The sequence below is a fragment of the Pygoscelis adeliae genome, unplaced genomic scaffold, assembly GCF_000699105.1.
Source record: "Pygoscelis adeliae isolate BGI_AS28 unplaced genomic scaffold, ASM69910v1 Scaffold126, whole genome shotgun sequence".
In the NCBI taxonomy this organism is placed as follows: domain Eukaryota; kingdom Metazoa; phylum Chordata; class Aves; order Sphenisciformes; family Spheniscidae; genus Pygoscelis; species Pygoscelis adeliae.
In genome coordinates, this window is record NW_008824896.1 from 704,982 (window position 1) to 726,363 (window position 21,382).

At 42.0% G+C, this 21,382-nt stretch overlaps 1 protein-coding gene across 1 annotated transcript in view; it reads left to right on the top strand.

Annotated features, from left to right (window-relative positions):
* The window catches only part of RGL1 (ral guanine nucleotide dissociation stimulator-like 1), an 86,716-nt gene that overhangs the window by 35,994 nt on the left and 29,340 nt on the right, over positions 1 to 21,382 (top strand). The window contains exon 4 of the mRNA XM_009324655.1: positions 5,027 to 5,104. Within this exon, the coding sequence (XP_009322930.1) occupies positions 5,027 to 5,104 (78 nt within the window). The remainder of the gene's footprint in view (positions 1 to 5,026; positions 5,105 to 21,382) is intronic.

Consider the following 21,382-nt stretch of genomic DNA (forward strand, 5'->3'; position numbering starts at 1 on the left):
TGCTAGTCCTTGTGGTGTTTTTGACTCCCACAGCCCAGGCTGGTATTGTCATCACAGAAACGCACAGACCAATGGGGCAGAGAGGAATGTTTCTAAAGGTGTTTTCTGCTCTACGATACATCCAGTGCAGTGAGCGGAGTCACACAAAGTGTCGAACAAAGCATATGAAAAGGTTGATGAAATTCTTAATGTACAGTTCAGACTATTTTAAGACTGATGCAGTTCCCCATGGTTCAGTCAGAAGATACTCATTGGATTTTTAGCTATGCTACTTATTGTAATAGACTTTAAATTGGGCCCTTTGATAACTTATGTCTTTAGTAAAATCAGAGATGTGCTATTTGCTCTCTGAGTAACTTTTTCAGACTTCTTGGAAATTGTGAATAAATATGTTCTTTTTGGTTTTTTTGTTTGTTTGTTTTGTTTTTTTTTCCTCCAGGACTTCAAATTAAGCTTTTGCTTTTTATTAAATTATAAAGACTGGAGCCCTATTCATTCTTTTGGCTGGATTCAGCCTATAAAGGTTTTCTTTTAACATAGAATAGAAGTCAAACTGAACAAAATCTTGGGCATAAGCTGGTGTGTTGAAAACTGAGTATTTTCAAAGCTATTTAAGAGTAATTGGACATCCGCGTCCCTTTAGTATTCATGGAAGTTTGGCATCTGAATGCAGCAGACAGCTTTGAAAACCTGCCAAGTCTTTAACACTATACATTCTGATATTTTCTCTTTGTTTGGTAGGAGTGGGTAGGGAGATTTAAAAGAAAAAATCTTGTTGGCATTTTGATGTGAAAACTCTCGATGGAAGTTCCTGGAGAGAGGAAAGGGAGACCAGCTCCTCCTGCCCCTGGGTGTGGGGATACAGCATGATGCCTCCACAGAGATCCTTCTGTATCCCCAGTGTCGCTGGGTGTGCTGTGGAATTAAATGCTCACAAGTGTGATGGAAGCCAAAGATGTTTAGCTGTCCAGATGAGAGCAGAACCGGGCCAAGTGCCTCTCTTACGTATTTTATTTTGTCCTGGTAATCGTGTTCCTTGCAACAGTGCTCAAAAGGGGCCATGCTGTGCTTGGCACAGTCACATATAAAGTAGCAACCCATCCCTGTCTCAAGGAGTTTACAGAGAAGGGAATGGATACTGTTTGATGAGAGAGCCAGAGTTGGATAATGACAGCAAATAACAAGTTAGTTTTATATTTTCAGTTCATTTCTTCTGCTGGAGGATGGCTCGATAGAGGGTAAATGGAGAAGAAAATAAAGGCAGAGAAGGGGACATTGAAGGAATGGGTCCTTCGTAGCAGACTATGCTTTTAGGACAGTAGCTTTATATAGTATTTGGCTCACTGTTGTTGCTGCAGCATCTATTCTTTCTGCTGTTGTTTTCCTGTATACCAGGTGGTTCGTCTACTCAACTGAAGAAGCAACTTCATTTCCATGATTCTATGTGTGTATAATTCAAAACACCTTACAATTTTTGCTGAGTATCTGTGCTTCCAGTCACTTCTTTTGATGCTTATAAGCCTTATTTAGGGATTTGTCTGGGGCTTTTGCAGAGATCCACCTTTTCTTATTATTTCTGAGTAATTCAAAGACTCTTTTCCTTCCTCTTCTTCCCTTTCCTTCTTAACAGAGATGCAGGGGTGCATTTTCTACTCTATTTTTCAGTATTTAAATATTCAGTACTACCCATTACATTCTGGTCTCATTTGCTTAGTCAGTCCCTTTGAGTGGAGTCTATAACTTTCCAAACGCCAAGCAAGGCTGAAAAGTTCTGTGGGCTACAGGATCCTTTTGTTTCTCATGTCTCTTTTTGTATGCAAAGCATTCATACAAGGCTGGGTAGTGAATGGCTCTTTGTTCAGGAGCTGGTGAGAACAGAGCAGTGGAAGTCTGCAGAAATGCTGTTCTTTACATCAGATGTATCATTAACTCCTCCTAACCCGTATTTAATGGCCTGTTGTTCATGCAGAGTTCTTGCGTTGAGAGATAGGCAGAGGTTTACATCTGGCAATATAACAAAGAGTTATATACTCCTCCAATTTTGTACAGAAAATTGCCTGCTCTTTATTACAGTGTTATGGATTTATATTCTAAAACTCAGCATGTATCTCTCTAGTGGGACTTAAATGCAAATGCCTAATGTTCTGCAAATACATACTTTATATTTCATACAATACTAGGACAATGACATAGTAAATTTTGCTCTAAGAATTAATGGCAAGTTTTGAAAAATGAATATAAAAAATTAATTTTTATTCAAAACAAAAGCTTTCTTTGCATATTTCTCCCAGCAGGGGGAAAAATATCTTTTGTCTGTTGGCTAAGATGTATTTTAGTCAACTTACCTAGCAGATGGCAGTGGAGAGTGAAATCCTCTCCCTTTAGCAACAGGACAGGAGCAGCCGTCATAGTGTGTAATGTACATTATATCAACAGCACGTCTTGATTCTGTCCTGCGCAATCTCCACTGAAAAGGCATCAGCGTAGTTCTCTAAATATCCTCCTATGCTCTTTTTGTATCTTTTTGGTAAGATATGTTACCCAGTGTTATTTGGAAATGCAGGACAGTCTACAGGTCTGCAAGAGCAAATACTGAAACCAACAGAGTTAAATCCAATAAAAATAGGTTAAACTTCACATTTCAGCTTAGCAAAGTAATGGAATTCAACGAGGTGTTTGGCAGTATTCTTCTTAAGGTTTCTCTGGTTTATTCCATCCTTGCAGTAAAGCGGTGGTAAGTACCTCATAGTTAATTGCATTCACTTTGAATTGCAAATGATAGCAATGAGCATTTAGGGTATGACTGAGAGCAGAGAGAGGCCAGGTAGGATTAAGTGGTAAATTTGGGTATAGCCGAGAGTCAAGAAAGAAGGTATCTATTAAATTTTACAGCTTCAGTAGTGTTGATCCCAATAAAAGGAGCATGGGCAGGGTGTGAAATTGCTTGGGAGAATACAGGAGAAAGCACAGAGACCATTGATGCACCAAAAATTTCAGAGCAAGATTGACAGCTATTCTTGTACTAAGCAGTGGTTCCTCTGTGAATGCTCCTGTTGTGATTCACTGTGACCACCGAGGGATCGAGGTGTTATTCAGCATGTTTTAGAAGTGGATTTTTACCCCATTGTCAGTTTAGCTAAGCATATTTTTCTTTAGATGTTAGGATTAGCTATGTGAAATTGCAATGGCAAAATGGGTTATCCTGTATGTACCTCAGTCTCTAAGGACCCTTTCCATTTTTAAGAAGCCCTTAAAACCTACTGTCATACTTCTGCTGTCTTATAGGATGAGCAAGATTGTTTCAGGATAACTGAGAAGAATTTGGGCCCTTTAAAACCATAAGTTTGCAAGGTTTTATGCATGTGTTATGCCTTATTTTTCTGGACAGAAAAAATGCTGAGATTTCTGAAGTCTTTACCACTGATGTGGGAACTCAAGTTCAATGAGAGACAGTGTATTGGTCAGACTAAGCTACTGCGGTCAAGCAGTCATGATTTTGTTCTCAGCTTTGTCACAGATATGTGGTAACAACTGCAGCAAATAATTTTTTGTTGTGTCTACCTGCAATGTAGTTGGAGATGCACGATCTGGTTTTAAATGAGCTGTTTCAGATAATGCAAGTGGTCTTACCGCAGTACTCTCAAGGCTAAGTAAGCCCAAGCTGACCTCCTTATGACTGTGGGTATGCTGCTCCTATCAGAGGGATTACTTGTTTGCCTTTATTAGTTTGGGTTTACTTTGCAGTGCACTGGAAATGTATGCAAACCCTTGATCTCTCTCTGCCTCAGCTTCCCCATCCACAGTGGAATTGTCCGACATTAAGCCCTTGTCATAAGATTGTTGAAAGTTCAGTTCTTATTTTAAAGTATTGTGGAGTTCTGAGATTGTGAGCCATGGTAGAATATCAATATGAGGGTGGTGCTAAAACATGTTCTTTACAATCTAGCAGATCTGCTGGTGAGAGCGAGCTTGAATTCAGTTTCACTGGCTGACTTTCTGTACAGATCTGGGATTCTTACCTATGAAGCCTCAGACGGATACTTTAGAGGAGCATGAAACTACCACCTCTTATTTTTATCCTTTGAAATATTTTGGATTAATTTTTTACAGTTCTGACATGAACCTTCTGGACACAAACCAACAGCCCACTATATTTTCTCTATCTGATGTTACTAGGATGTTGTAGCACAAACACTTAAAGATGCACTTGTTCTCCTAACTATTCAGATTAATTGCAGGTGCCTGACACAATTAGTTGAGCACAGAATGTGTAAAATCAGCTTGCCTTATTCTGGACTGTGAGTAATTGTCTGCCTTCATTAAAGCTGCCTGTAAGGAACCATGAAATTCTTTATGGAGCTGTATATCTGAAACAATAGGCACTCCCATTGAAAATGAAGTGCATAATCCTGCCTTCAAGGCACACGCGCTGCCTGTGTAGGTAAGAGATTTTGCTTTGCGCTGTTGGAGTTGTGCCCATGGTTTCCTCTTTCCCAGTGGCACTTTCACAGCGCCACAGGCCATTCCCACTTGTGACAACTGTGTCAGTAGTTTTGGCAAAAGTGGGCGCTTGCCACCTGGAAAACTTTGTGTGAAGTTACACTTGGAGTTAGAAGGAATGACAAATACTAGAGAAACAGAAGCTATATTGGAGAAAGTGGTTGTGTTACAACCTCATTGCATACTGGAATATTGCTCTGGGAAAGGATGGAGTGAACACAGGCAGAAAGGGTCTTGGAGCTGTGAGCAAAGAAACTGTTTTGGTTGACGACTCCTGTGTGCAGGCTGCTTCATGTAAATTAACAAATTAGGGTGGAAGATACTGGCTGTCTCTTTATTTCTTTTGGAAGGAAAAAATTCCTAATCTCCAAGCTCCTTAATTTTGCCCAACTGTTAGATTCCATATTTGTAGTTTGAGCTAGAAACACTTTTTAGTTGTTTATGATAATTGTATATGAATTATACTATTTGGGATTTTGCTTTTATTCAATAGAGGTTCCTCTAAACACCTATCTCATTTTTCCAGATATGGAAACCTGGAGACCTCAAACTGTGAAGAAGTTGGAAGCCAGAATTCCTCCGAATCCAAAACAGTACTCAGGACGTAAGTGTGGTTTTGCACTGTACAGCGAGCCCTAGTTGGGATTTGGTATTGGAGGAGGATGTGGGCAGCATAGCTGTTGTTTCCTTTGAAAATTCACAGCACTGTTTGCGTACTTAAACAAGCTTGTGTAAAGGCCAAATATCAACTGTCTCGTAATGTATCCAATACTATAACCCAGAGATCTTTCCATCAGGGAAATTGTCTCAGAATTAAACATGAGATGAACACATTTAGGCTAACATTTTGTTGATTAAACAAACAAGGAGTGTTTGTTTCCCCTGCCTTATCTGTAGCAGTAAATGATTATTGCTTATGACTGACGTGCATTACAACAGTGTCTGCAGACCAAAGCTGAGGTTGTTTCAGGCAACGTGTGTATGCATGTATCTTTTCCATTAGTGCCTCTATGGTTTACAGTGTTGCTTTTAGAGTGAAATTTAAATTCTGAAGTCGTTCTAATTTGAAGAAAAATAGCAAAGCTGTTTTGAAATGCAGTTTAAATGGGGGGGGAAAAGTGGTTTGGTTATCCTCCTAGCATCATATGAAACTGCGTTTTATCTTTAGACTTTGGGTGTAGAATGGGCCTTAGGTCATCAGCATTTGTACTTTGACATCCGTATGATCTGTGGTTTGCATGCATCATGGCAGTAAAAAGGAACTGCATCGTTATATTTGATTACAGTATGTGGTGATGCTTGATTCTTGTCAGCATTACTGAAGATTGTTTTTCTATGAGTTTATCTCAGCTTCCACCAATTAAGAAAACCTTAAATTTTTTATCAGTGCACTGATTTCTCAAGGTGAAATTGAAGAAGCAGCCTTTAGTTTCCTTTTGTTTTGAGATGGAAGAAAAATGTTGAACTTTTCTATCATGAGATACATCCAATCAAGACAGAGAAATACACTGCAGTATTTTCATTCCTGGGATTCAGGCAGACTGTTGATTCAAGTCACATTCTATTCTACAACATTGGGCCTGCCCTTCCCACTGCTTACCTCCATGCTTTTCTGATGGCCTGTGTGTTGGGATAGGGGGGTTTCAATGGCTTAAAATGGTTCAAATATCCCCATCCAGAAATGTGCCATTAACATAGTGAACACCTTCCTGTCCTCCATTGTCTGAATGGAGTGGTTAGACAGTGGGGTCGCTTTGCCTTCTGTCAACCATGCAGAAACTGTTTTGTTTAACCACCAGAGATAAATTGGTAAAAGCTCCTTGGCTGTGAGCGTTTCAATAGCTGTCTCTGAAAACACAATGAATTATGCTTGCTTGACTGCAGAAGAAATGTAGAGCTTAATTAATGTCTGTAAATGATACAGGATTCTCAAAGGCTTTAGTTAGAAACAAAATGTTACCGCTTGTTAATTTATTTTTTTTTTAGCACTTAGCAAGGGCAGAAAGCTACAAGCTCTGATGATTTGGGCTGTTCCTCTTGCCCCGTGAGACTCAACATGGGAGCTCAATTCTCCTGGATGGCATAACAGAGAGCTATCAATGTTTTTCTCCCACTTTGCCATGAGAACTCACCAAAGAACAGCTGGTAGTTAAAACTTGGTCACAAGCACCAAGAAGGCAATATTATGTAGTGGGTAGAGGTGATAATAGGCAGCCAGCGGGTTCCCACACTCCCATCCAAAATGAGCTCTAGGGTCTCTTCCAGCTTTGGGCAGACCATTTGACCTCCCTCTATCTCAGTCAGTGCAGCCATAAAATATAAGCTAAAGCAGTACCCTTTCTGCAAAATAGATTAAGGATTTATATTGGGGATGAGGAAGATAATTTCACCAGTATAAATCATGTCGGGATTAATCTCCCTCCTGCCTTTTCATGGACCCAAAGGAGCTTGATTATGAGATGGAGAAAAAAGGGGTGAAAGTAATCTTGATGTTAGTGTCACTCAGGCTTTGGACAAAATGTGTCAATTTTTTGTTATGTCTAGAGGTGAGCGTGCAAGTGAAATAGCATTTAGTTAGGAGCATGTTTGGTTTTTTGTGGTTTTTTTTTTGTTTTTTTTTTTAATGGAATTGTTTTCCTACTGACATACATGTAGTTTATCATCTATCCCCTACCTAGTTGCTTCCTGCTGCATCAATGCTGTCTTCCCTCTTGGCATGTAATCGTCATGTAACGGCTTTGCACAGCCAGGGACTGAGAAGTGGATGGAGTCTGTGGTTTTATTCCTGTGGTAGCACAAGATGAGTTTATCTGACGTAACTTTCATGGATATAGTCGGCACAGCTGATTTTGATCCTTTGGTCCTTGTAAGATACCTTTTATGTCTGAATTTCATACCTGTTACCCAACTACTTATTTATAGAAAGCTCAGCAATGAAGTTGTCAACAAAGTAATTTTTCAGGTATACGTGTTTTAACAGATCCTGTATAAATGTGAATTCACTTTCCTGCCTTAAAAATTTCCATTGCTTTCAGTTGCTCTGGCTACTTCTCTCTTAGATATGATTAATGGTATCTAGAAAAGAGGTTGGCTTTGTAGTCCTGTTGTGAAACACGTAGTTCTAGTAGTTCAGGTTTTCTCGTGTGGGATAATTCCAATATAATTGCATTTACACTCTTTTCTCATAGAACAGAAACATGATATAATTGCGCTCTCAGTTTTGTATGACTTGGAGAAATAAGAGGAAGAAGCAGTAGAGCCATGTTACTTCTTGCCATTAACTCTGTATTTCTCAGAGGAAAAATATCTGTGGGGAAGCCCATGGTCTGTGGCCAGAGAACTTATGCATTCGTCAGACTCATGTGACAGTTCAGAAGCTGTAAAAATCCATTTGGGGCATTAGAAATGGGGATGCAATTTAAAGCATTGCCACTGGTTTGACACAAAAAAACAATACAGAAGTTAAACACAACTGCAGGAGAAGAATTTATGGCTCTTTACATGTCTCATGGAGCTTTAAAGAAGAAAGGGTTTTTGCAAAATCTTAGGTATGTATGGGAGGAATATTATGTTGCATGTGGTGTACTGTAAGCCCACAGGTTAGTGATTTCTATGTTGAAATTCTCTGTGCTTTTTGCACTTGTTGTATAGAGCTGTGATGTGATTTGAGAAGGAAAATGCCTTATGTGTGTGTATACATATACACATTTAAAATTATTTTAGCATTCCACCCAGTGTTCAGGTAGCTCAGGACCTGCAAGTCCTACACTAGGGCTTGAGCACACTCATGGCACAGCCTTATTTGAGAGACTTGTAGGAGCTATAAACCTACCCTTGTGTTTCCAAATTCTGGGTCTGAGCCAGCAGTTACTTCTCACACTTGTTGCAATGACATATAGTTGTTACTGACCCAAGATCACTTCAGCTATGTTGGGAAACATGCCTTCTAAGGGTCCGTTCTGCCAAGGGGATTTTCTCCTGTTCACTTAAGCATCATTCCTATAATTTTTGGGCAGCTGGAGTGGTCAAAAAAATTATTATTTTTCAGCAGGGATCGGACTTAATTACATCTAATTCAAAGTATCTTTCAGGCTTTTTATTATTATTGCTCTTCTCTTTAAAACTTCATTCAGTATTACACAGTTTAAACAAAGGTACTGTAATTTTTTAACTTTAAAAATACACAGACAGTTTGGACCTCAGAGTTATGAGTAAGCTCTGAACGCCACCAGAAGTTTTGTGAGCTTAAAAAAACTTGCCATGCATGACTCTGAGGTTTTTGTTATGTTTTTTTTTTTTTTGTATCAGGACCCACCTTGGCTTTTCATGTTCAGTAGGTTGCTTTCCACAGTTCTCACTACTTTCAGTCAGTCAGAAAGTTCATGATCACAAGTAACAGAAGAATAAAGTCCAGAAAAGGTCAGATATTCCAGTCAACTGTCTGAGTTAGATGGACTTCAGCCTGTGTTTCCAGAAATACAATGCCATGCCTCTCTTAATTGTCTGATAAGAGAGTTGTAAGGAGTTACTTGACCCTCTGTCTCCTCCTATAAACAATTCTTTTTGCTCTTCCTTGCATCATATAAACAAGATTGCCTGGTGCTGTTTCTCAGTTCTGCATGGTTTTGTATTGAGGTGTGACAGATTTGCCTCCTCATCTTAGGTCATCATTCTCTTCAGAGTTCTCTGTGTTCACTACGTATTTTTTAGCTTAGGACTTCTGTTGACTTTCAAAAAGAAAAGAGTAGATATAACACACCAAGACATGTGTCAATTCAGAATAAAGCCATACATATGCTGAACATAAATAAAAATTATCGGTATGATGAGTAGCTTTAAGAATTAAAGAGAGATCTATATGATAGTGTACCTTACATGTTCTGTAAAGAATTTGTACTATAATTCAGTTATGCTTTTCGTTTTTTAAGTGAGGTTGTATAGTTCAAATGTGTCTTTTGGTACATGTCACCTGACAAAAAGCAAATGAAGAAAGAAAGTAGAGCGAAAAAATAAAGTACTTTCTCTTGCTTGTGTCTGGTGTGAAGACTCTACACAGCTTACCAGCCAGGAGTCATGGGAAACTTCAATGATATAGTCACGTCCAAGAGATCTCAAGCAATTTTACATATTCTGAGAAGGGGATCAGCAAGCCAAACAACTAATGCTGTTTGGGGACTTCAGTTCTACTGAAATGGTTGTGTGTATTGCCTACAAGATAGTTAGAAACAATGCTTTTGGTGATATGAGCTGATCACTGTGATCTCTATTCAGAGCAGGAGAGTTTCTCAGTTAGCTTTTAACTCACTGTTAAAAGGCTGAGTTTTCTACGCAGAATGATCTGTGAAATAATTTGTGCCCTTCTTCCCTCCCCCTACTGAAAGATGGTGTTAATTTTGATCTCTGGGCAATCCACTGCTGGCAGACAACTATACCCAAACCACAGACTTATGAATTTTAAGAGGTGATGTATTAAAGGAGCAGAACACTTCTTTCGCAGAAGATAAGCATTAAAGACCTGGCTGGAGCTGGCTGAGGACAGAGAAAGAACCATAAAGCCTTTGCAGTATAAAATATCATAGTTGCTTGTACCTTTTGGAAGTCAATAGCTTCACTGGACACTGAGATGCCTCTGAGTAATGTGAGGGTCTGAAGGAGTGCTGGGGCCGTGTCACTGATATGACTTGCTAGGTGTGTGAGAGCTGATGCAGCACATCACACTTCATGGAGAAAAGGTGCTGAGCTTGTGGCCATGAGTTTAAAAGATTTCTGTCCATGAAGTTCCTAGAAGTGATTCATTCCTGTTCAGCACACACAGAAAAATGTCCAGCCTGGCAGTTCAGGCTTGCCTGCAATGTTTGCCTTCAGAGAAGACTGGTTTAATGTTAACTGAATCTAGTTACTTGAAGACCTCACTGAAAGATATAGTAGTACGAACCTGAGATTACCTGCGGGAGAGGTTTTTCAAGAGGCAGACAATGTTGCCATATTGGTTCATGAACTTGGACCATGATTTTTGTTTGTTTGCTTTCCAGAGGTCTAGCATTGGTATGTTGTCTTTAAAGACACCCTTTAGGCATGTTGGTAAAGATAATGGGGAGAGGAAAAGGGGTGCCATCTCCCCCTGTATGTAGAAATAACTCTTGCATTTGTAGCTAGTAAGAGACTCCACAGCCAGGGCAAAGGTGATGAAAAGGAAACGCTGTGCCGTAAACAGTGAGCCGTGTTCTGAGCTGTTCATTCACATCTTTTCTTCTGATGAAACCAAAGCAAGTTTAAGACCTTTTATAAATCCCAGTTTAGGTTATATTTCTCAAGGATACTAAAGAGAAAGCGGTAGAACCGGAAAACTGGTCTCCTGGTTGCAGTATGAGGTTTCAATGGGGATTTTAATTATCTTTATTTTTTTTTCCTGGCTACATTGTATACTCACATCCCCAAGTGCTGTAGAAGGAAGGATTCTTACTGAGTTGGACCAGCTGAATGAGAAGCAGAAACAGTTTATGAAGTACAAAAAGTAAATAGCTTTAAGCCCTCAAACTCTCCTCTTCTGCAGTCCCAAGCACCGCCATGGCTGAGTCCTGAGACTTTTAAATCCTAAATGAGCTTGAGTAACAGTAAAAGTCCTTTCAAGCCTACTCTTGGAGTATAAGGTTGTGGTTTCCTTCTGCTACTGCCTTTGGTTTGCTGATTTGGAGTAGATTGGTGGTGCTCTCCCTTGGATAAATGACACGCCACAGAAACGAATCAAAATTCTTGGGGCTTTTTTGTTGTCTTGAATGTCAGCTCCTAGTTGCATCTGCTTTATTATAAAAATGTGGAATTTGTTTGTTATTAAAACTTGGAATGTGGCATGATTGAAAACCGCAGACAAAGCTAAACTGAAACCTCCTTGTTTCATTCCACAGCAATTGGGTAAAACAGTTCAAATAAAGAAAATTAAGGAACTATTCCATTATCACATGGCATGTCTTGCATGTTTACCCCCCCTCTTCTGCATTAAAATAGCAAATACTGAAACCTTCAATGTAATACTGCAGCACTTGGAGTTTCTCATGGTGATAAACAAACATTGTTCCATGGCTTCTTGTGCATTTAGACCTTCCTGACAGAAAACTTGTCTTTTGTTTCATACTGAAGTTAACAGTCCTACTGGAAAACAATGTGCACAGTTACAGTACTGCAGAAACAAAACTGGTCCTGAAACATTGTACTCCAGGAGAACAGACACCAAAGGAATGTGAGACAAATGGAAGAAAATTGGCTGGAAGTTTCTGATGCCTGGGAAATCCATGGTGGGAAGCAGTTAAGATGCATTTGGGAGAACAACAATCAGCATTCATTCCAGTAAAGCCAATTAAACTAAAACAACAGCAGAAACCAATGTGGTTACATGAGAAGGGGAGTCAAACGCAGGGCAGTATAAGCAATGGAAGAGCAGGAGAGTTATGAAAACAACCAGAACCAAGTAAAAAAGAATAATTAGAAGAGCAAAGAAAAATAATGATTGGCATCTCAATTAAAACAATGAACAACTAGCAGAGCTATTTCCTTAGTGACTTTACATGCGCCCATATGCTATTCAATCAGTTCTTCCCAAATCAAAAGAAGAGCAGATCATTTGCTGGAAGTCATCAGCACGTTATTTATAAATGGACGTGTGAGAAGCTACCCTTACATCAACCTTTGCTTGCAGTTTACATACATTTTACCTCTGATTCAAAGCTGAGATTTAACTGCCCATGTTGTTATTTAACAAGCAAAACTGAGAAAATACAGCTGGCTTAATTTAGTCTGTGTGAGCAAGCCTAAAAGCTATTGCATGGAGAGTGGAGGAGAGGGAGTAGCCCCCTGTAAAGATGGTCTTAAGTACTTCCATTTGATGGTCTTAAGTACTCATTTGGCAGATTACAGATAATTTTGTGCATGTTCCTGTCTAATTTCATAAGAAATCAGCCATTTAATCTCTTTTTGCAACTGAGGTTCTCCTTATTCTCCTTAATTGTTGAGATTCCCTTCTATTCATTCTTTAGAAATAATTGTGGTGGGAAAGAAAACACTGCTTTTGCCTTTTTGGCAAGAAATTATCTCTAATTCCTGTGCAGACCTCTTCAGGACCAGTGTTATAGCTCTCTTCCCAGTTGAGAAAAGACTATGCAGAATTTCTGTGTAACCTATTGAATCACTTGTGGCTATGTGATATGAAGGCCTCATTTTCCACCTCCTCTGTGCCCTGCTGGCTCAGCTTAATGGAGATATTAGACTTGGAGCTGCCACAGTCTCATCACATTTTGTGGTAGCTCATGGGTAAATGGGAATGGATGAGTACTTCTGTGTTCCCAGTTTGTGAATGATAGAATCAGATATACTTCTTCCACCTAGCAGTAGGTAGATTCTGGAGACTGACACCTTCAGAGATGGACTTCAAGCAAAGCTGGTATGGAAATCAGAAGACTTTCTGATAGGTGTGAAACTTGAAAGTATTGCTGAACAGAGTCCAGAGTCTGTGGTTGGCAGGACAGGAGTTAAACATTAAAAAGTTTTTTCTTACAGGCAGGAAAGGAAAAATTTATAGCTTATAATCAACCCATGAAAAATGTGGTCTGTGATGTTTCTTTCCTGTCTGAGATCTTGGAAGGCTCTCGTTCCTATCTGTCTCTGGGCCTATCGAGTACAGGGAGTTTCTTCTCAAGGGCAGCAAACGTAAAGCTACTGCAAGATATGAGCAATTCTCCAGCCCGTTTTTAGAAAGCTTCCCTCGCTGACACACCAATTAAACAGTCAGGCGATAGGAGGTCAGTAGGGCACAGTGTACCTTTTTTCTCTTTCCTATTTCCCCTCTTGACTGAAATGATTTTGCTGGCAAAAATCAGTGTCTGTAACAGCTGTGAACTCTTCACCCTGCTCTGGGAGACTGGGTCTGTCTTAAACTCTGTTTATTCTTCAGCTTATGAAAGTGGCCATCAACCAAGCCTCTGGAAACTGAGCTTAGTATAAAGAGTGCGTGAACAATATTAGTACAAGAACTTATCCTGTGGAGAGGCGGCTTCTTCCAAATCATTGCTGAACTGGTAAATGCTCATAAGAAAAGAATACCCAACCTAGTTTTTTGGTGGTAGACCCAGTAGGGATGATGGTGAGTTTGTGATGTGGGTGGGGAAAAGGGGCACAGAGCAGGAGGAAATACACGATTAGGGCATGGAGCGAGGCACAGTGTTCCCCTGCCAGTGGTGGAAAAGAAATGAAAATACTGTGGACATGGGACAGTGGTGTTTGTGACTGTAAGTGCTGCTGTGACGCGGCGTTCTGGGTATGTGTGGGGCTAGAGAGAATGATTAAAAATGTGAGGAGAGGGGAGGGTGGAGTGAGAGCTTGGGAGCATCGCTGTGGGCATCCGTCTGTTGTGGCCTTTCTTGTGCCTTGGGATGTGGAGCTGGGCTGGCGCTGTTGGCTTCGCTGCGGCGGTCGTGGAGCACTGGCTGTTGTGTGATACCTGTCCTGACTGAGAAAAATGGTCCTGAAGCTCCAGATAAAAAGTTTGGCCACCACTGGCCTAAACTGTGAAGGCTGTACTTGTTACGTGTATGGTGGAAGCTTGTCTGAGCAGAGTTGTGAAAATTTGGTCCAAAACAGTTTTCAAATGTGAAGAGAGTCTTCCAAGCTGCACAATCTGTTTCATGTTTGCAATGAAACCTGAAATCCAGAACGTGTTTGCATGTTAATTTTTGGTTGTGAATACTTTTTGAAGCTCTAAAATTGTAATTCCAGAGTGTCTTCTGTCAGCAAGCCTAACCAAACAGTATTACTGACAGATTTCCAAATACTCTAATTAGAAATTCAAAGTTGCCATGATATCAGAGAAAGAAACAGAAGAAACAACAGACAAATGGATAGGACTTGTAAAATGATATCTGTATGGGATTAAAAGTTAATTGAATTTTGAGGAAAAACCAATACGGTTAAGATGAGACAAGGAGAGTGGGAGAAACTATCTTTACTCTTTCTTAACTGTTGGTTTATTTTGAATGCTACTGAGCAGCTGAGTTAACCAGATATTGCTGTGGTTTCCCTGCTTGCAGAACAAACGTGCCAGTATTTGTACGTAGCTCTGATACGAGAGCTTTCTGGGTTGGCTTTGGGGTTCCTCGTTGTCTACATGTGAAATCTATGTTCATATTTGAATTCCTCTCATGATCTCATAAATCGAGGAAAGAGAGGCCTTCCTGGCATGCTTGTCCCTTTCCATTTTGTAGCTATTAACATGATAGACCTGGACACACTACATCAGTGTTTTTGAGGATTTGAACTTTAAAAGCCAAGTGCTGGATTGTCATGAGCACAGAGCCCAGATGCTCTTTGAGCTGACACATCAGCGTCTCTAATTGGATACCTGTGGTTAGAGGCTTTTACTGGGAGCATGGCCCTTCTCCTCTTCATGGAATACCATTGGGAGTGTGGGATACTGTTACTGCATGAGGGTCTTGTGAAATCGAGTTATTGGAATAGGTATCAGGGAAGGTTCCTGTAGATGTGAAAAATATGGTCATTGGAGGTCTCAGCTCTCGCAGCTAACTACACAGCACAGTCCTAAGCATTTGCAGAACTGAATAGGACCTGCTGCAAACCAGGGCTGTTGTCACTTCGTGATATCAGCTGTTCTTCTGATGGCAGAGAAGCTCATGAGGTAGGCATCCCTACAAAACGGTGTTTCTTCTCTCCTAAACATCTTCCCCTGCTTTCCATGACAGCAATATCTGTAAGTCACCTCTTGCACCTGCCACAACATTTATGACTACTGGCTGGAAGTGATTTGAAATACAGGGATGGTTTCAGTGTCACAGAGGAAATCTTCAGGACTTCCTTTTCTCAGGAAGTTTAGATGTTTATTGTGCCTTTTATTCTGGAATGAGGAGCTTTTTCCCTCTCACGTTATGTCCTACGTTGAACATCACAGTAGGTGATCATAAGACAGTGGCCATGGCCAGTGTGTCATGTTATGTGACCGCACACAAAAGTCCTTTTCTCTACTCTCTCCTCTCTCTGTCAGCTCAGGTAAACAAAATTCTCTTTTAAAAGTTTTTTGTCTGTGTCTTCCCAGCCTGTAATACATGCTGTGGCCAGTGCTAATTGGTGCACCAAAACAAACATGCTGACTTACTGGCACATTGCTATGAAGAACCAAAGATCTCGCAGTCTTTCCTGCAGCAGAAAAAATAAGTTGATAATTATTTTTTATCCAGCCTTGAATTTTCTTAAAACTTGAAGAAATTTGGTTATTTTTCTAGACTTCTTCCAGTTTTTCCACACTTAGTTGAAATTTGTCAACAACGTTGTAAGTTATTTCTGGAAAACCATAGCGTAAATTGTAAGTCTTATTTTCTTACAGAATCAAGTTGAAATGATGAAAAATCCCTGCAAAGACAGGATTTAAAGTAATTTCCGTAAGCATACATTTGTGCAGTATCTAAGTACCAATCTAATTAGGTGGATGTGGGTTAAAGCCTACATAAACCAGGAAAAGTAGATAAACAGATCACTTCCCTTCATTTCAGGCAGGGTGGAAGCCATGTTGATTCATCAGCTGTTGTTTCCCCTTATCCCGCTCAGTCTGTGGAAGGACTGTCCATGGGCAGTTCTCTGCAGTTGGTGTCTTTTAGCTGCATGTGTCTAAGGTGGTCTGGGATAACCTTCCTGAACGAGATCCAACACTCCTATAACTCCTTAAGCATCCTTTTCCTGCACCGCCAGCATGACCAAGATACCTTTTTGCATGGTATAATTTGACAGCCTGTCCTTGTCTTCGGGCTAAGGGTAAAATCAAGATTCTGCTGATACATTTTTGTTACACATTTCATCCTAAGATTAGCAAGACCAATCTGTCTTCTGGGTTCAGCTATCTTGGTGCTTCAAGCTTGATACTGGGCACTGGCAGCATAGTGCTGCCCATGCTGCATGTGTCATGATTAGGGTTTTATCTTCACAGATGAGGCAATCTCACTAACTGTGTGTGCTCGTGGGGGTTACGTTCAGGCTTAGACTGCTTTTTCACAGAACCCAAGGTTTCATGAATGGGCAGTCTTTCTACCAAGACAGCAGATAATGAGTAATATGGTGTGGAGGAATATGCAGCTTCAGTTTGGTCCCCAGACTCAGCAGCAGCAATTGATGAGAGGAAGGGCACCAAAGGAAGCATTTGATTTAGCACTTCCACTGGGAAGCTGCTACCCTGAAGGAGCCACAAATACCTTGTTTCCTCCCTGCTATTTTCCCACATCTCAGGAAGCAGTAATGAAGCAAACATTGCAGCCTTGCCGGGCCACAGCTTTTCCCACTGGCACAAGAGGGAATTAAGAAATTATGTTCTGCTTTTGACTGTGTGCATAATGTCAGGTAGTTATTCAAACATGGTCATGGTACAGCTAAGCAAAGATACTTCATCTGATTAAACAAAGCATAACTCCAAGGTAATTCGTAAGTCTTGCTTTGCTAGCTTGACAAACAGTGCAATACAGGGAAGCAGGTTCATAACGAATGCCGGTAACAGAAAATTATTTAGTTTTATCTGAGGTGCTGGCTTTATATACTTGGGAGAGGGCTATTTCTATTATTATTGATTGCAACGGATGCTGGAGCAGTGCAAGGAGCATCAGCAGTGGTGGTAGCAAGCAGCAGTGGGACACACGAGGAGATACACATGGACAAGAAGAGGCTTAACTGAACAGGGGGCATTCCCCCAGCAACTGACCCCAGACCCACTGACTGGATGAGACAGCAAGGCATGGAGCCTGCAACCGGCAGCGTGGGAGATTTAAGGACGTGAAAAGAATCAGCCCAGCTGATTGCAACAGACACCGGAGTATATATATTTCCCAGAGGGCAAGTGCATGGCAGCATGGTGACCACCCAGCAAAAAGCAGTGTCCCCTGCTTCTCCTGAGCTTCTAGCACCTGGTAGAACCAATGCAGCCACACAGGCAGAGCTCCTGCCCAAGCATGCAACCACCCAGGTTTCTGGCTGTGGGATGTGTGAAGGAATGTATTCCTAGAGGTGGAAAGTGATTGCAAGCAAGCCTGCGGGAGATGTGACCAGATTGATGAACTGCTCTGCTTGGTGGCTGAGCTGCAGGAAGAGGTGGGCAAACTGAGGAGTATTTGAGAGTCTGAAAGGGAGATTGATCAATGGAGCCGCACTCTGCCATCTGATGCATAGAAGCCAACTCAGCATGGCCACTATGGAGGCAGGTCCTGGATGTGCTTTGTGCCAGGAGGAAGGCAGTGTCACAAGGGATAAGGAGGGGTGGAAGAAGGTTACAGCATAGAGCAGTAAGAGAAACACCTCCTTACACTCTAAGTTACCCTCTATGATAACCTTACAGACAGATATGAGGCCCTGTGTACAGTAGATGAAGTGCATAATGAGAAAGAGGAGGAACCTGCGCAAGCAGTCTTGCCAAGATCAGAGACACCAACCCCTCACAACAAGACCTGCATTAAGACCAGTGCTGAGAAGAAACAATGGCAAGTTATGGTCATTGGTGTTCCCTCCTATGCAGAACGGAAGCACCCGTTTATGGACCGAACCCTCTTTTCAGGGAAGTTTGCTGCCTCCCTGGGGCCCAAATTAGAGATGTCACCACAAGACTGAAAAGCCAAGTTCAACCTTCAGACTGCTATCCATTTCTGCTCTTTTGTGTGGGTACAAATGATGTTGCAACAAAAAGTCTGAGGTCAATCAAAAGAGACAGCAGAGCCCTGGAAAGAATGCTAAAAAATTCGGGAGCATAGGTAGCGTTTTCTTCAATCCTCCCAGTAATGGGGGGAGACTTTGGAAGAAACAGGCGAGCTCAGGATATCAATACCTGGCTCCAGGACTGGTGCCTACACCAAAACTCTGGGGTTTTAAACTATGGAAGAGTCTTTGAGAGACAAGGTCTGTTGGGGCCTGACAGGATCCACCTGTCCCGATGGGGAAAAGAGGTCTTTGGGCATAAGCTGGTGGGGCTGATCGAGAGAGCTTTAAACTAGAATTGATAGGGGAAGGGGATACCAACAGGATTGCAGTAGGTAAGCCAAGGGTTGGCATGGCGTCACCAGAGGGTGATAATCCTAGTGGGAACATTTACACTGCTCCTGGGAGCATGGAGGGCTCAGGAATGTATCTGAAATGCTTGTACACCAACACATGCAGTATGAGAAACAAACAGGATGAACTGGAAGCGTTGATCAGCTCCCAGAGCTACAATATCATTAGTATTAGTGATAGTTGGTGGAATGAGTCCCACGATTGGAGTGCTGGGATGGAGGCCTACAGGCTGTTCAGGAGGGGTAGGCACGGTGGAGGTGTCACACTGTACATAAGGGAGAGATTTGGTTGCACAGCCCTTACAGTTAGTGATGATATGGTTGAGAGCCTCTGGGAAAGGATTAGGGGAATGGAAAACAAGGGAGATGTAGCGTGTGTCTACTACTGATTGCCCAGCCAGGATGTAAGCACTGATGAGTTATTCTACAGGCAATTAGGAGAAATCTCTGGATCGGTAGCCCTTGTCCTTATGGGAGATTTCAACTTCCCAGATATCATCTGGGAATATCGTACTGCTGTGATGAGCAGGTCTTGGAAATTCCTGAAGTTTGTAGGAGATAACTTCTTGTCATAGGTACTCAGTGAGCCAACTAGGAAAGATGCCCTCCTAGACTTGCTATTTGTGAATAGAGAAGGACTCGTGGGGCTGGCTTTATATACTTGGGAGAGGGCTATTTCTATTATTATTGATTGCAACGGATGCTGGAGCAGTGCAAGGAGCATCAGCAGTGGTGGTAGCAAGCAGCAGTGGGACACACGAGGAGATACACATGGACAAGAAGAGGCTTAACTGAACAGGGGGCATTCCCCCAGCAACTGACCCCAGACCCACTGACTGGATGAGACAGCAAGGCATGGAGCCTGCAACCGGCAGCGTGGGAGATTTAAGGACGTGAAAAGAATCAGCCCAGCTGATTGCAACAGACACCGGAGTATATATATTTCCCAGAGGGCAAGTGCGTGGCAGCATGGTGACCACCCAGCAAAAAGCAGTGTCCCCTGCTTCTCCTGAGCTTCTAGCACCTGGTAGAACCAATGCAGCCACACAGGCAGAGCTCCTGCCCAAGCATGCAACCACCCAGGTTTCTGGCTGTGGGATGTGTGAAGGAATGTATTCCTAGAGGTGGAAAGTGATTGCAAGCAAGCCTGCGGGAGATGTGACCAGATTGATGAACTGCTCTGCTTGGTGGCTGAGCTGCAGGAAGAGGTGGGCAAACTGAGGAGTATTTGAGAGTCTGAAAGGGAGATTGATCAATGGAGCCGCACTCTGCCATCTGATGCATAGAAGCCAACTCAGCATGGCCACTATGGAGGCAGGTCCTGGATGTGCTTTGTGCCAGGAGGAAGGCAGTGTCACAAGGGATAAGGAGGGGTGGAAGAAGGTTACAGCATAGAGCAGTAAGAGAAACACCTCCTTACACTCTAAGTTACCCTCTATGATAACCTTACAGACAGATATGAGGCCCTGTGTACAGTAGATGAAGTGCATAATGAGAAAGAGGAGGAACCTGCGCAAGCAGTCTTGCCAAGATCAGAGACACCAACCCCTAACCACAAGACCTGCATTAAGACCAGTGCTGAGAAGAAACAATGGCAAGTTATGGTCATTGGTGTTCCCTCCTATGCAGAACGGAAGCACCCGTTTATGGACCGAACCCTCTTTTCAGGGAAGTTTGCTGCCTCCCTGGGGCCCAAATTAGAGATGTCACCACAAGACTGAAAAGCCAAGTTCAACCTTCAGACTGCTATCCATTTCTGCTCTTTTGTGTGGGTACAAATGATGTTGCAACAAAAAGTCTGAGGTCAATCAAAAGAGACAGCAGAGCCCTGGAAAGAATGCTAAAAAATTCGGGAGCATAGGTAGCGTTTTCTTCAATCCTCCCAGTAATGGGGGGAGACTTTGGAAGAAACAGGCGAGCTCAGGATATCAATACCTGGCTCCAGGACTGGTGCCTACACCAAAACTCTGGGGTTTTAAACTATGGAAGAGTCTTTGAGAGACAAGGTCTGTTGGGGCCTGACAGGATCCACCTGTCCCGATGGGGAAAAGAGGTCTTTGGGCATAAGCTGGTGGGGCTGATCGAGAGAGCTTTAAACTAGAATTGATAGGGGAAGGGGATACCAACAGGATTGCAGTAGGTAAGCCAAGGGTTGGCATGGCGTCACCAGAGGGTGATAATCCTAGTGGGAACATTTACACTGCTCCTGGGAGCATGGAGGGCTCAGGAATGTATCTGAAATGCTTGTACACCAACACATGCAGTATGAGAAACAAACAGGATGAACTGGAAGCGTTGATCAGCTCCCAGAGCTACGATATCATTAGTATTAGTGATAGTTGGTGGAATGAGTCCCACGATTGGAGTGCTGGGATGGAGGCCTACAGGCTGTTCAGGAGGGGTAGGCACGGTGGAGGTGTCACACTGTACATAAGGGAGAGATTTGGTTGCACAGCCCTTACAGTTAGTGATGATATGGTTGAGAGCCTCTGGGAAAGGATTAGGGGAATGGAAAACAAGGGAGATGTAGCGTGTGTCTACTACTGATTGCCCAGCCAGGATGTAAGCACTGATGAGTTATTCTACAGGCAATTAGGAGAAATCTCTGGATCGGTAGCCCTTGTCCTTATGGGAGATTTCAACTTCCCAGATATCATCTGGGAATATCGTACTGCTGTGATGAGCAGGTCTTGGAAATTCCTGAAGTTTGTAGGAGATAACTTCTTGTCATAGGTACTCAGTGAGCCAACTAGGAAAGATGCCCTCCTAGACTTGCTATTTGTGAATAGAGAAGGACTCGTGGG